Genomic DNA, 15,957 nt, shown 5'->3' with positions numbered 1-15,957 from the left:
GTCTCTTGGCAGATAAGTTTGTTCTATTAAAAAAATTTGACTATTCATTATGTATTCAGTAGTAAAGAAAAGGTGGAGGGGGGGGGACATGTATGAAGTAATGAAATTTTTGGATATGGTATGCACACAGCAAGAATATAACCAGCTCCTTGTCAAAGGAATTCTTCTGCAGTGTCCCCCCCCCTCTATATCCACTACTCGGATTGCCTCCAGTCACTACCTGGCCAAGTGTAGGCAGTAAGATAATACACTAGCTAATCCAGTTGCCTCATAGAGAGTTACCAGTAGGAGGGGGGGGGGACATGTATGAAGTAATGAAATTTTTGGATATGGTATGCACACAGCAAGAATATAACCAGCTCCTTGTCAAAGGAATTCTTCTGCAGTGTCCCCCCCCCCTCTATATCCACTACTCGGATTGCCTCCAGTCACTACCTGGCCAAGTGTAGGCAGTAAGATAATACACTAGCTAATCCAGTTGCCTCATAGAGAGTTACCAGTAGGTTCAGTCCAGTAGACTATCTATCAGCTGGCCTGAGAACACCATTTTAGAGCTGTACCATTGAAATGTAAGGAAGATTGGCTCTCATCACAACATATTAGAGAATTTATGTTAACAAAATATTACAGAAATTAAACTGTTGGCAAAACTTTAACCACCAAAGAAGTTAAATTTAAGTTACAGAACAAAAGTTACGAAGTTCCTGCCAAAATATCAATAACAAAGGTTATCCTTTGTTAAGCTGTAGCTATAGCTTAAAGAATATTAAAGCATATTAAGCTGTAGCTTTCCAAATACTTTACAAATTTAAACCTACAATATACTGTGGAATTTAAATTAACGAAGTATTTCAGAAATTATACTGCTAACAAAACTTTTAACCACTAGTGAAATTAAATTTTTGAGCTACCCAATGAAAGTTCCGAAGTTCCTGCCAAAATATTGATAGCAGAGGCTGTCTGAATATTAAGCTGTAGCTTTACAAATATTTATCTAAATACAAAAATAAACTAACCTACATGACTATGGAAATTCAAACTATATATTAACTACAGTTTAGTATATTAAAAAAACAATCTGCGATATTATTTCAAAAACTAACCTGCTATGAACAACTTCACAAATATGTAGAAAAATGGTGTTGCCTCAATCCCAGAATTCGGTGTTATTATGTTTAATCTCCAAGATGATACAAAGGTATGTAAGGTGTTTCAGCCTTTTCTGAATACATACATAATTAATAACAAAAGGAGAAGGGAAGGATATTTCATTGTTGGGCATTTTGTCCAATTTTGGCTTACAAATGTTGAAATTAAAGACATTCTCTGGAATTCAGATCGAGAAGTGGATGAAATCAAATTAAATGATTAAAAAACATAAAAAATGCAATGTGTTTATTCTTTCTTTTTTTTTTTACAATATTTTTTAAATTATGGTTTGATTTTTAACAGTAATTTTGCTCTAATGCTGGGCAGCCAAATCAAAATAAGAAATTAATATTTAAAAGCTTTTAATATACAAAGATTTCATTTTTGCCAATCTTCAAATTTCATGAAACTCATTCCACAAAGCTCACCCCTCCATACCACCATTGAAACTGGCTAAGGGGCCACACGCATTCAGGAATGTCACTTATGAAAGAGTTAATGACAGTAATTAGGGTATGCTACTTCAAGAACTGATAAATTGTGTAGGCAGAAAAATGGTAGTTAAGGAATAACATTGATAAATGCAAGGTACTGCATTTTGGATTTCAGTAATCCCACAATAATAGACCATTTTGTTAGTACCAAACTAAAGGCTGTTAAGAATTAAAAAGGACCTAAAGGTACAGTCTGAGATGACTTTCTCTGAGCAGTACAGAGAGGCTGTCAGGACAGCCCATGGGGTTCCATCAATGATATACATTAATTTTTCCAGAAGGAAAACCAGTAGCTTTGAAACAGCCATCTTGATGGCATCTCAGAATTTTGAATGTATAGCAGATTTGCCTGTTCAGATGATACTTGTACAATTTAAGATGATAACAGCTTAGGCAGAAATGTAAATAATGGTATCTCTCTCTCTGAATTGAACATAAGCCCAAAACTTAGTGCTTGGCTTTGGTTTTCATTGGGAGAAAAATGTTCTTCATAATTGAAAATCAAACATAGTAAAGCATACGAATTTTATTTGATTTCAACTACTCTCCCCGCAATCCTGTGGTATAAGACAATATTTGTAATTACAGATGTTAATACCATATTTGTGTATAGAAAGATTATAAATTATAAAGTGACAGTTTAAACTTTTTTGTATTTATGTATTCTCTTTGTTATTTTTAATATTGTTATTATATAGCTTATTTTATCCCTCTTTTTAATTTATCTCATCTAGGCCTAATCATCCCCTGACTAATGAAGACTTTAGGAAACTTCTGATGACTCCTAGAGCACCCACACAAGCAGCCCCACCTCCCCCAAAAGAGGAAACTTATAGGTAAGCTAATATTCTGTACTTATTAACCATTGCCGTGTAGTTGATAAGAAATATTACTTAAGCTCCAATAAAGGTTGATTTTACTGTTTTTGTAGAAGTATATGCAATAAATAATATCATTGTACAGGGTTAGTCAAAATGTTGTAGATAACTTTGTTTATGTCAAATATGTCTAATATGTTTCTGTGACAAAAATGCTCTCAAATCAAAGTTCTGTTTGTCACAATAGAGATGGCACAGTCCTTTGCACCAGATAACTCTTTATTCAAAATGGCATCACCTGTGGAGAAATCATTGTATGTTCTCTGTTATCATGAAACAAAATCAAGTGTTTCAGTGCAGTAATCATTCCAAACTAAATTTCACACAAATCCACCAACACAAGACTCCATCGTTGAGTGGTATGGGCAGTTCGTAGTGCGTGGATCCATGTGCAAGGGCAAAAACTCAGGTCGCCCCAGCACAGACGACACGAATGTAGAATGTGTGCGGCAGGCATATATTCTCAGGAGTCCCATCGATTAACAATGCCAGTGAAGAGTTTGGGATTCTGTAGAAAAGTGTTTGGTGTATTCTCAGGAGGCGACTCTCCATGTGTACTTACAAAATTTATTTGTTACAAGCCCTAAAACCACATGACAAGGTTTCTAGGTACAAATTTTGTTGTAACATCCAAGAACTGTGTAATATTGTTGAATATTTCATTGACAGATTAGCATTTACTGATGAAGCCACATTCCATCTCAGTGGTAAAGTAAATCAACACAACATTCATATCTGGGGGAGTGACAATCCACATGAAACTGTGGAACACAAACAGGACAGTTCAAAAGTAAATGTTTTCTGTGCAATGTCTGTGAAAAAGATTTATGGGCCCTTCTTTTTCGCTGAAGACACTGTGAGTGGCATTTCCTACCTTGACATGTTGATTGAGTGGTTGCTGCTGCAGCTGACACAAGACTGAGACAACTTCATTTTGCAGCAGGATGGGGCTCTGCCACATTTCCATAGGGTGGTGCAAAAGTTTCAGAATGACAGTTATTCCTGTCTCTGGATTGGACGTGCTTCCTGTGATGACAAACGTTTACTTCATTAGCCACCGAGATCACCAGATCTCACTCCCTTAGATTTTTATCTATGGTGTTTTGTGAAAGATTTGGTGTTTGTGCCCCCCCCCCCCCCTTATCTGTCACTTTGCAAGAGTTGCAAGGATGTATCACTGCAGCTATCACTCAGATTGGCAAAAATAAAAATACACTGGAGAAAATGTGGCATGAATTTGATTACCGCATTGACACATTCAGTAATGATGTCACAGGCTTTTGTGGATTTATTGGATGATTGTTTTCTACAGCAGAATGTTCAGGAGGCAACTAGAGGGAGTAATACTCTTGATCTGATTATCACTAGTGATTCTTCATGCATTAAGAATCTGCTGATAAAGGAACCACTAGGAGGCAGTGATCACAGTGGCCCATATTGAAGGACTGTAAGGTAACTGTTAAAAACTTTAATATTTTTTCTATCATTTGATAGCTTTTTTTTACAGAAAAATAAACTGCCAGTTGTCCACAACATTTTGACAAACCTTGTATAATTCTGTGATCTGTATTTTTGATTTCTTTTGATTTGATACAGTTATGAATAGTGGATTCAAAGATTATATTGAAATAGCACTTGGGGGATTTTAATTTCCCATATATTGACTGGAATTTGTGGGTTGGTCACTCACACACTAGCAACCCTTTTGTGGTTTTATTGTATGATTGTTTTCTACAGCAGCCTGTTCGGGAGGCAACTAGATGGAGACTCTTGATCTGATTATCAGTAGTGATTCTTCATGCATTAAGAATCTGCCGATAAAGGAACCACTAGGAGGCAGTGATCCCAGTGTGCTGAAGTGGGATTTAATCAAAGAGGTAACTACCATCAGGAGTAAAGGGAAGGGATTTTGCTTTTATAAAGGTGACTATGGTGGTCTGAAACAGTATTTAAATTATATACAGTGGAACCAACTCATGATGTTACCAACAGCAAATTCGAAATGGAAAGCATTCAGAGAATTAATCGTGGAAGCTACTAGACTTTTCATATCAACTAAGAAATATTGTTCAAGGTTTAGGCTTAAATGAATGTCAGATGAACTAATGAGACACGTTTTTTTTTTTTTATTGTTAGTTGTTGGCGCATCGGCTTCTGTGGCCATATTGCACCTCCCAAGGTTTATGCATTTTTGTACTCTGATCCAAGCCCTAGGTGGGATTCAAACTCACAACCTTTGGGTTGCCAGGCAGGCACTTTACCCACCTGGCTAAGCTGGTCGGCAACGAGACATGTGGCAGAGAAGAAAAATGCATGGGATTCATATAAATTAACAGGTGACATGGAAGCCTATGATAGATATAAGCTGGTCTGTAACCAAGTCACAAAGGAGGTTGGGCAGGCAAAGGCAGATTACGAGAAATCTTTGGCAAAGGATGCAAAGAAAAACAGCAAAGAGTTCTTTACTTATGTAAATTCCAGAAAGAAGGGGATGAATCAGATTGGTCCACTTGATATTGATGGTTCAACTGTTGACGATCCTGCTCAGGTAGCTAACAAACTAAATGAGTATTTTGCATCTATATTCACACATGAGTTATTCAGGGAGGAGAATGCCAGAGGTATATTAAATTCTGGCAGTGAGCTAGATGATTTTGTAATAACTGAGAGGAAAGTGGAGGAGAAATTGTTGAAGATAAACATAAGAAAGGCACTTGGGGTGAATGGGATCTATCCAGTTATATTAAAGGAGGCAGCAAAGGAAGTAAGCAAACCCTTAGCCATAATTATGAGAGCTTCCTTGGACTCAGGGGAGGTACCCATGGACTGGAGATGTGCAAACGTGACCCCAATTCACAAAGGAGGATCAAAGGCTGACACAAGTACTTATAGACCTGTGAGTTTAACTTCTGTTCCAGGAAAATTAATGGAGGCACTGGTTAAAGAAGCACTGCAGGATCATCTAGACAAGACTTCAGTTATAGCTCAGACACCATGGGTTTGTTAAGTGGAAGTCTCGTCTGACCAGTTTGATTGGATACTATGATGTGGTCAGAAAGGAACAGGATGCAAAGAATAATTTTGATATCATATATTTAGATCTTAGAAAGGCCTTTGATACTGGTGCATGGAAGACTGCTGCACAAATTGGAGCAGTGTGGCATTGGAAGCAAATTGCTGCTGTGGATAAAGGGATGGTTGAGTGAGAGAAGACAGAGAGTGGTAATCAATGGACACTGCTCTTCATGGACTAATGTTATTAGTGGAGTGCCAACCAGGCTAGCCGGGTGGGTAAAGTGCCTGCCTGGCAACCCAAAGGTCGCGGGTTCGATTCCCGCCTTGGGCTTGGATATCACGATGGTGTACTATCCAGTTGGACCTCATGGTCACGATACATGAAGGAATTAGGAAAAAACTGGTTCCTTCGTGTATTGATCACATCATACGATAAAAAAATAAAAAAATTAGTGGAGTTTCCCAGGATTCGGTGTCAGGTACATTGTTGTTTTCTGTATTTATTAATGATATTGATGAAGGTATATTATTATTATTATTAATAATAATAACAATCAGTATTAATGTCCAAGTTTGCAAACGATATGAAGGTTGGCAGGGTTGTTAATGACACTGACAGTATGCTACTGCAACAGGATCTAGAAAAGTTGAGCAGATGGGCTGAGAAGTGGCAACTGAAGTTTAACATTGACAAATGTAAAGTACTGGATAATGCACTGCAAGAAATTCTTGAATGGAAAACACCATGTGTATGCAGGGACATTGTTGCACTGCAAGTGCCACTTTTCTGGCTTTTTGTCTAAATCACTAGAATTATGTTATGTTATTCTTGAATTGTATTGTTCAAGAATTATGTTATTCTTGAACAATACCTTGTTGTGTCAAAAAAATGTGATAAACATGATCTTCACATTTGATTGAGATTGTATTGTATTTCTGCCATTTCTGAGTTGTAGCTGTACATTCACAATTTGTCTCTATTAATGGAATAAACAAAGTGTGAGTAGGCAGCAGCAGCATGTTGACAAAGATTCTAGATTTTTACTGCTTGGTTGTAATGCATCACAACCCCTGAATCTTTTAAAATTCATTGACATGTCTCATAAGAAATACAATTTCACCACAGGCAACTTTGCAAGCAATTAAACTTAGATCACTCCGAATCATATCACAAATATAGGCAATTGAATCATTGGTTTTCAATTGACACATAACTTCTTTGAAAGCTGTTTTTAACATTTCTTGATTTCTGTTGCATTTTTCCCGTAACTTTAAACATATATAATTTTATGCAAATTTGCTGCTCTGTAAAATCACTGATTTTAAAATTCACGAAGCACAAATTACCTTCTATTCATTGCATGCTAATTCAGATTGACTACAGATGAATGGGCGATTCGTGTTTTACTGTGTCTAGTTAAGTCACTAAACATGTTATGTTATGTTATGTTCTTACTCCCTTATAATTCCTGTGTGATTTCCACTGTTTTTTGGAAATTTTAAACCATGTATTTTTTTTATGATTTGCTTTTTCTTTGATGCCTTTTAAAAATTACCTTGAATCTGATATAAAACATTGGTTAATCTGATTGGTTAATAAAAACCAATACCATTCTTAATTAAGAACTCAAAATTTTTGCCATTGGTGTTAATGCATAAGATGAGGTAGGCATTATGGAATGGTATTATATAATGCTATTTGTTCACTGAACATCATTATTTAATTTTTATGAAAGTATTATCTACCTCTTAAGAACTTTATTTATTGTCATAGTGTCAGTGATATTCTGTTATATGAAATATGTATGAATGTTTCTTTTGTCTTCTTTGCTTTAGTGCCAAAGAGCCAGAAGAAACAGATGACAGGGCAGAAAAAAGGAAAAAGAAAAAGAAGTAAGTTGAATTTATGAGTTACTCTAATCTTTGAAACACCAGTAGACATTATTTTAAGTTTTGTTTATTTTGCTTTTTTATTTGATATACATGATGCAAATATAATAATTTAGAGCTTTAGATTATGACTAGTGTAGTAATGGCATGCTTTTACTGACTTATTGACACTACTGTTCACATCCTGCGACTGACTTGATGGAAATTTATTACATTCTAAATTCAGTAGTCTGTGACTTTGGTTATGTGGTTTCCTCTTTGGATGCTTCAGTTTTCCTTTTTCAACCATAAAGTTCAAATATTTTACTTGCACACCGGAATGGCATGGGTACAAATGTATGTCATGATGGGAATGATAGACTATAAAACCTGGTATCAGATGGCATTGACAGACTGCACAAAAGTAGTTCAATGATCTATTATAAAAAAAGTCACAGAACTGTCCAGTGCCCTTTAATGTTATGATGTGTGATAAAAAAAAAAAAAAAAAAGTAAATTGCAGCCTTATCAATACACTGTAGGATGGAAGCTCCTCAACGATTCATTTTGAGAGGAATGGACCATAATCTACAATGGTGGTCCAGTGCACATTAGCAGGTTGACTGTATTTAGCAGTCAGGGGCTTGAACTCCGGTCTACTCAAAGAGTGTGTGCTACTGCACTTTAAAGTTCAAACAGCTATTGCTCCATAATTGTTCAGAATTGGACACATGTTTATGTAACTTTTTTTTTTTGGATCTTAGACTTTTTACTGCATATTTTTAAAATACCCTGTTTATTTAGCTGTTTTTATTCTGGGTTTTCCACGACAGTATAGTGAATTTGTCACTTATCACTTGTGTGAAAAGATTACCCTTTAAATTTTGTCAAAAACTGGAGGAATTTGCAACTCACTCTGGAAATGCCTGCAGGCATTTCTGGTGTGAGTTGTGACTTTGTTGTTTGTAGAGCCTGTGGCATTGTATTCTAAAGCTGGTCCAGTAGACAGACCTAACTCATCTGATGATTCTTTTCTTTGCAATCGATGTAAGGAGTGTACTGATTTCAAATTAGAAGTTGGTGCTTTATGAGAAGAATTTGAGTTACCGAAGAAATGAGTGCTTGCCTTTGAAACAAATGTAACTGGGAGCTTGGCAAGGACTAAAGTATCTTGTTACCTGCCAAGTGATACACCCCCAATTCGGGTCCAAGAAAAGAATAGTCAAGTGTAGACTGCTCTGGTTGAAGGTGATCTAGTTTAATTGGGAGATTCTATTGTCAGGGAAATGGGTAACATTTTTTGTAATAAAGACAGGTAAGTGGTCCAGAACCAGCATGTGTTTGCCAAGAGCAGCAATTGATGATGTTACCAACAGATTGTCAGATTTTAAGGGTGGTAGAGAGCATTATTATTCATGTGGGGACTAATGATATTAATTACGAACCTACGGGGACATAAGTTCAAATTAAGAAAGGATAGATGTAGAATAGATGTGCGGAAATTTGCCTTTAGCCAGCGGGTGGTTAATTGCTGGAACAAACTTCCATCTGTCGTTGTGGAAGTTGATAGGTTAAATAAATTTAAGGAGGAACTGGACAGGCATTTGGAGGGAATGGTGTGATTTTTTTTTTTTTTTTGGCTGATGCTGCATAAGCTCCTACACTTGCTTTCTTGCATCATGTGCCACTACTACTACTACTACTACTACTACTACATACACGACCTGACCATCTGTTGGATAAATATAGGACTGCTGAAAAAATGCTGCGAGATAGGTCAGAGTCTGTACTTGTCTGCAATTCTGCACAGACACAATAGGAGTGATTATATGCTGAAAGCCTTGTGGATTAATTCGAGATAAAAATTTCCACGCTGATAAAAATTTCTCCTCAAGGGAGAAATAAAACTTTCTTAATAAAAAGGGCTGATAAAAATTTCTCCCTGCAAGGGAGAAATTTTTATCAACGTGGCCCTCATTTGTAGGTAGAAGGAATCTATTTTGTAGAGATGGTATTCATTTGAACAGAGGTTGTGGAAGGATTTTTGTCAGTATAATTAAGGATTCCCTAAAGGTTCATGAAAGCTGCTAGTTAGGGTGAGAAGGGTAATTAGATCTGTGTTTATCTGATGATATGGGTCAAAGTAATGCTTGCACTCACTTAATAAATTCTTGTTTGTTGCCACAATAGCAGATGTTTATAAGATGTTCTGAGGGTAGCAATGTTTCAAATGAGAGGGAAGATAAAACTTGTGATACAAACTTAAATAACTTCAGTGGGTGTGTCAAGCTAGTAAACTATAGAAGATCACTTAGCCTTAACTGTGTCTACAATAATGTCAGGGTATTGTCAGTAAAATGGCCCAATTTGAACTCCTGGTTAGGAAAAATAATGCTGATATAATAGGGTTAACAGAAACATGGTGCCACCCAGAAATTGGGAATAATCAGTTCCATTATGGTATGTATAATGTATTTAGGAAAGAAAGGAAATTAGAAGGTGTGGGGGGGTTGTACTTCTTATTAAAAGCAGCCTGAACACAAAAAGGGCTTTTGCTGAGTCTGAAGTTATGTCTGTTAGCATAGTATCCGTGTGGTGTGAGTTAGTTGGAAGCAAAGCAATAATGAGAGTAGTTATAATCCACAGACCAGAAGATTGTGAAGACTATGACAAGAGTCTTTACATGCGGATGAAATGGACAGGCAAGTGTGAATGTCTTATTATGGGTGACTTTAATCTGCCCCAGATTGATTGGAATAAGTGGGATGGAAACTCACCGTGGGGAAATTTTTTTTTTAAATAGATGAGAAGATTATTATTTGTACTAGCATGTTAGAGAAAATACTAGGAGTGTGAAAGAATATCCTTTACCTCATCATTACTAATGAATCTGATGACATCACAGGGCTTAAAGTACAGGAACCATTGTCAGGAAGTGATCAGGCAGTCATCGGTTGGAAGATGAAGGAAGGTGCAGTAGTTAAAGGTAAGGGCACAGGTTTTAACTTCGGAAGGGGGGATTTTCACAGTTTAAGGTTATACGAGTATATGGCATCTCTGAATTGGGCAAATTGCCAAGGAATGGTGAATACAATTGAATTATAGAATATTTTTAAAGAAAAAATCACAGAAGCCATGAATGCATATGTAGATGTACCTTTGAGAAAATGTTGCAGGAGGAGGATGCCAAAATGGATGACTGTGGAGCTGGCCAGTCAAATAGAGCAGAAAAATATAGCATGGGATAGTTACAGAGCAATGAAAAGCACTGAAGCTTACAACAAGTACAATTTGATCTGTAATAGTGCCAAAAATAAGGTTAGGGAGGCTAAGGCTGCAATTTTTCATGTATGTAAGTACAGCGAAGAAGAAAGCTAATCAGATCGGACCCTTGTGCACTGGGCATGGGAAAGTCTTAGATAACCCAGCTGATGTTGCAGATGAATTGAATAGATACTTTGCATCAGTCTTTACTGACAAAGGATCCTATGTGCTGAGAAAAGGCTGTGTGAGTGAGGCTGAGCCATATAATATTAGTGATTTCATAATTACAGATGATTGTTTATTAGGAAAAACTTGAGCATAAAGGCAACTAAGGCTCCTGGAATTGATGGCACATATCCATGGCATCTTTGACTCGGGGGAAGATTCCTTCAGATTGGAGAAGTGCCAATGTATCGCCAATATATAAAAGTAGTTCTAAGAGTGAAGTTGGTAAGTACAGACTGGTTAGTCTGACTTCATTGGTAGGAAAAATCTTAGAGGCAATGATTAAGAATGCAATCCAGGATATTTAGATAGATATGGCATTCTGAAGGACACACAACATAGCTTTGTTAAGAAAAAATCGTGTTTTACTAACTTAGTAGGCTATTTTGACACAGTTACTCATTAGCTGGATTTGGGGAACAATTTCGACATAGTTTATTTGGATTTAAGCAAAACATTTCACTCAGTCCCTCATGAGAGGTTACTGTATAAGCTTGAAAAGATTGGGATTACTGTTACGATTCTAAGATGGATTGCTGTGTGACTGCAGGGCAGAAGGCAGAGGGTTGTGATTAATGTGTATTCTTCATATTGGTGTAATGTGAGGAGTGGGGTCTTTCAAGTTTCGATTGTTGGATTGTTGTTGTTTCTCATTTTCATAAATGACATTGACAAAGAGATAGAAGCTGTGATGTCAAAATTTGCAAATGACGTAAAGATTGGTATTGTCATTAATGATCAGTGCCAAGCAGTGCTCCTTCAGGATGACTTGAACAGACTTCAGCGATGGTCAGAGAAGTGGCAGGTATGTTTTAATGCTGCTAGGTGCAAGGTCTTATGCTTGAGGAATAGCAACCCCCAAATAAATTATACACTTGGTGAGGTTGAATTAAAACAAGTGGAGGAGGAAAGGGATTTGGCAGATATGATACGGGCAGATATGAAATTTTCTGAACAATGTAAACAGGCAGCCAGGAAAGCCCATGGTGCCTTATGGATGAATTATCTAACATTATCGTGTAGAGATAACCAGGTCATAATCCCACTCTATAAGGCAATTGTAAGACCACATTTGGAATACTGTGTTCAACTATGAAGGCCTTACCTGAAAAAAAGACACTGAGCTCCTTGAAAGTTTTCAAAGGCAGGCAACTCAAATTGTGAGATCAGCAAAAGGGTGACCGTACAAGGAAAGGCTCTGAGCTCTACAGAGCTTGGCTACCAGGCACCTCAGAAGTGACCCAACTGAGGTTTATAAGGCTCTGAGTGGGATTAGTAAAATGAATGAAGGTGGAATTCTCACTGTTATAAAGAATTCCAGAACTAGGGATCATATATTCAAATTACAGGAGTTGGGGTTTAGATTAGATTGTAAGAAGTTTTCTTTTAGCCAGTGAGTTGTTGATTGCTGGAATAAGTTGCCCTTGCAGGTAGTTGAGGCTGACAGTTTGAATATATTCAAAGGTCAAATGGATAATTACCTGTGTGAGGAGAGAAGCATATAATTTATATTTTCATATCTACTTGGTGTTTTTTTTTTTTTTTTTTGCCAGTGCAGTAAAATCCACAGGCTTTTACCGCACTATATGCCGAATACTATTACTATTAGTAATTCTTAAAGGCCTCTTCAATCAAGGCTGTAGTTAGCTGATCATAGCCAGAGGAATTAGGCCCCCAAACTATTCAGAGAATATTATTTTAAAATTTAATTATTTGATCTATAATTTCAGTGTTACAATGATAAAGTATATAAAAACATAATAATTTATAATTATGGATTTTGAAATAAAGGTTTGACACTTAAGTTCCAAGTCTGCGGTCATTGCATGTATGAGTACACAGGACCATGATGCAATATGCCATGTTTGCTTATGTGACTGCTTCCCTCTTTAACATCATTTATCTATTGTTAGTTGCACCCAGTTGTATTAGAGCTGTATTAGTGCTGAAGGCACTGTTATTGTGTTGTTAAGTGATGTAAAATAGAACAAATATTAAATTTTGTTTAAAGTTGGGGAAATGTGTAACTGAAACTTCCAAATTGGTAAAAATAAGTGTGCTGACAGCTTTCTGTCTTGTGTATTTTTCACTAGTTTGCAGAATTTTAGAGTGGCCATAAGTATCAGGAAGATGAAGAGGAACTCTAGATGTCCAACAACTCTTTAAATCTCAGAAACAGTTGAAAAAAAGTTCACATATTGATAGCATGTGATCAACAAATGACTTTAAATAATGGATGAACAGCTTCAAACAGAGAAACAATTAATGCACATTTGAGCAAATGGAAGATCTCTGCTAAGTTCTTTCCTCACTATTTGTCTGAATGACAAAAGCTGAAACAGTGATCTCTCCTTGCTCATTTCAGTCATAAGTGATGAATCATAATGTTTCAAATATGATTCACAAACAGAAACAAAGTGTGGAATAATGATCAACATGCTGTCATATTGATCACCATTATTTGATTTTTGAAAATGAAATTTTCAAAAATTAGAAAGACAGTGATGTTAATCACTTTCTTTGATGATAGCATGGAATCATTCACGGGGAATTTGTTCTGTCAGCTAAGGCAATGAATAAGGAGCACTTTAAACAAGTTTTAGATTGTGTGGTTAAAAGAATTCACTAAGTGAAGCCTTAGTTTTTATAAAAATGGAGCTAGTTCCTATTGCATAACAACACTATGCTAAAATCTGTTCTGGTTATCAAGGAGTTCTTGGTAAAGCATAGGATTGTGGAGCTAAGCTCCTTATTCCTCTGCTTATTCTCCCAGATCAAATCCATTTTGAAAGGATGACAATATGATGAGGTTGGAGAACATTAAAAGAAATGTGGCAAAGGAGTTTATGGCAGCTGGTTCAAATGCACGTAAAAAAGTTTCCTGCACTTTACAAGCATGCTCACAAGGTGTGTAGCTGTTGAAGGCAATTACTTTGAAAATTTAGATATTTTTTCATTTTAACATGTAATTATCTTTAAATTGGCTCAGTCCTAAAGCTTAATTGTCAAACCTTACATATATATTGATAAAATTGAAGGGCTTTGAAAAAAGTAGTGGTAACATGGTTATGCATGTGCAGAAAGGCTGAGTAAAAGTCATTTGTGTGTTGTGCATTTAGCAACAGTTATTGTCTTTATCAGATGTTATGTATAACAGTGTGGCATTTACATATGTATCAAGTTGTGTCATTGTAAATTTCTGTACAGAACACTAACAAAGCACAAATGATGATCCTTCATCAGAAATGATGTTGCACAAAGGTGTTATGTTATAGAGTATTGACATGGTCTGCATGAAGCATAAGAAGCTGATACATTATCAAGTCAGAGTGTTGCTTTAAAGGCAAATGCTCCTTTTGTGATGGCTGTAACAATGTGCATAATGAGTTACATTCTGATTGCCTGCTACCAATGAATAGGATGTGGAACTCTTTCCTTCATTATTGTAGAGGGAGACAGGAGGTGGATGGTATGCAAACTTGGGGTTGACTAACAAATGGATTGCTTGGGTTGAACAGCTTCCTCAGGATACACAAGATCAAATTATTCTGAATTCTTCATTGTCTGTGGTACAATATGGCCTATGTAGCCCTTGCACCAGAAAATCCCACAACAACATCTTCATTGTTTGACTAATGTGCAAAAGTGATACCATTATGAACTTGATAGAGAGCATTTGGAATAGTAGTACCACAAACAAATAGATTAATTTTTCTGATGGATCATTAATCCAGAATAAAAATGACAATTCATGAAAAATAGTGACCCAACTTAAAAACAGTAAAAGCTACAATGAATGAAAAATGACAACTTGGATTAGTGAAATTGAGAGGTTCGCAAGACTCAGGATGCCTTACAAATTTTAAAGAGATCATTTATGCATAACTCTTGCAGATAGTATTTATCACATTTCACTTATATGGAAATATACAATGGCTGGAATTATTTGAAAGGAATGCAGTTATCAAAGAATGTAAATAAACAGTTCTTTCCTTGTTGTGATTACTTTGTTATGATTACTTTGTTGGCATTACTTTTGGCACTGTGCCTCATTTGTATATTTACCTACTTCGCCCTAACACGGGACATTTCACTTTGACGACTCCACTTACTCCTCCTCACACGTGGTTGCTTCAACTGATATAAACACTCTGGACAGCGATCTATCGGCTTTATCCTTGGTTCTCCAATGTTACTTTGTAAACACCACAGACAACTATTTCACAGATTCCGTTCCAAACACACAGTAAGTTGAAGTAATTTTTGTAATATACCTATCCTTTTGACTTCAATTTTTTTTTTTTTTTTTTTTAATTTTACTCTTTTTCTTTTTGGTCTCTGTCTGGTCGGCTATGATTTATACATGTATACATCATAACAGAAACAGAGACCCTGCTTATTGTTGTGGCTCCTATGGTTTTGGCTGCTGACGCTATGAAGAAGTAGTTAAAGCTTTAGGACCCACTACTTTAGGTAACATTGTTATCTTCATTATTATTTCTATTTTTATGTTAATCAATTTATTTCAGGTTATCTCCTTCACCTTACAGGCCTTCTCAATTTTTCCATGTTAATTACAATTGACAGTTCAACATCCCTTCCCTATACACTGAATTTGTCTATATTTCATTATGGTCGCCAGGTTTCTCTACTGTAAACTAGTAGTAGTACCCGGATCCAAAACACAGTTTAATATTTTTGATTTAATGCTTTGTTTGCTTACTTTGTCATTCGGTAACTTAATTATTTTTTATCAGTATTATATACAGGGTGATTCACTACCAGTGCGACAAACTTGCAGGAGGTGTAGGGGGTACAAAGACAAATCGGAATCACATAGCATTGCAGGGTCCGAAATGCCTTTGTCATGCGGTAGAGGACGTTGAACGGGAGGTCATGTGAACAGTGATCCCACTGGAAGTCAGCATTTACGAACCGGTTCCCGAGGCAGTAGGATGGACGAGTATTCAAACGTTGAACTGGCCAACATGCACCTCACGTATGAAGCTGCAGACTGTAATGGGCACACCGCTCTGCGCTTGTACCAGGAACGTTTCCTGCAC

The 15,957-nt window shown here is 36.4% G+C and overlaps 1 protein-coding gene across 1 annotated transcript in view; it reads left to right on the top strand.

The window, feature by feature from the left end:
• Positions 1 to 15,957, top strand: part of beag (IC cytokine homolog beag) — a 109,746-nt gene that overhangs the window by 5,426 nt on the left and 88,363 nt on the right. The window contains exons 3-4 of the mRNA XM_090379778.1: positions 2,378 to 2,479; positions 7,373 to 7,429. Coding sequence (XP_090235904.1) covers positions 2,378 to 2,479; positions 7,373 to 7,429 — 159 coding nt within the window. The remainder of the gene's footprint in view (positions 1 to 2,377; positions 2,480 to 7,372; positions 7,430 to 15,957) is intronic.

This window comes from Mastigoproctus giganteus, chromosome 1 (genome assembly GCF_048544385.1).
Source record: "Mastigoproctus giganteus isolate SK-2022 chromosome 1, ASM4854438v1, whole genome shotgun sequence".
NCBI classification, from domain to species: Eukaryota; Metazoa; Arthropoda; class Arachnida; order Uropygi; family Thelyphonidae; genus Mastigoproctus; species Mastigoproctus giganteus.
Note: the sequence above shows the minus strand (reverse complement) of the source record. Positions and strands in the feature narration are given on the sequence as shown.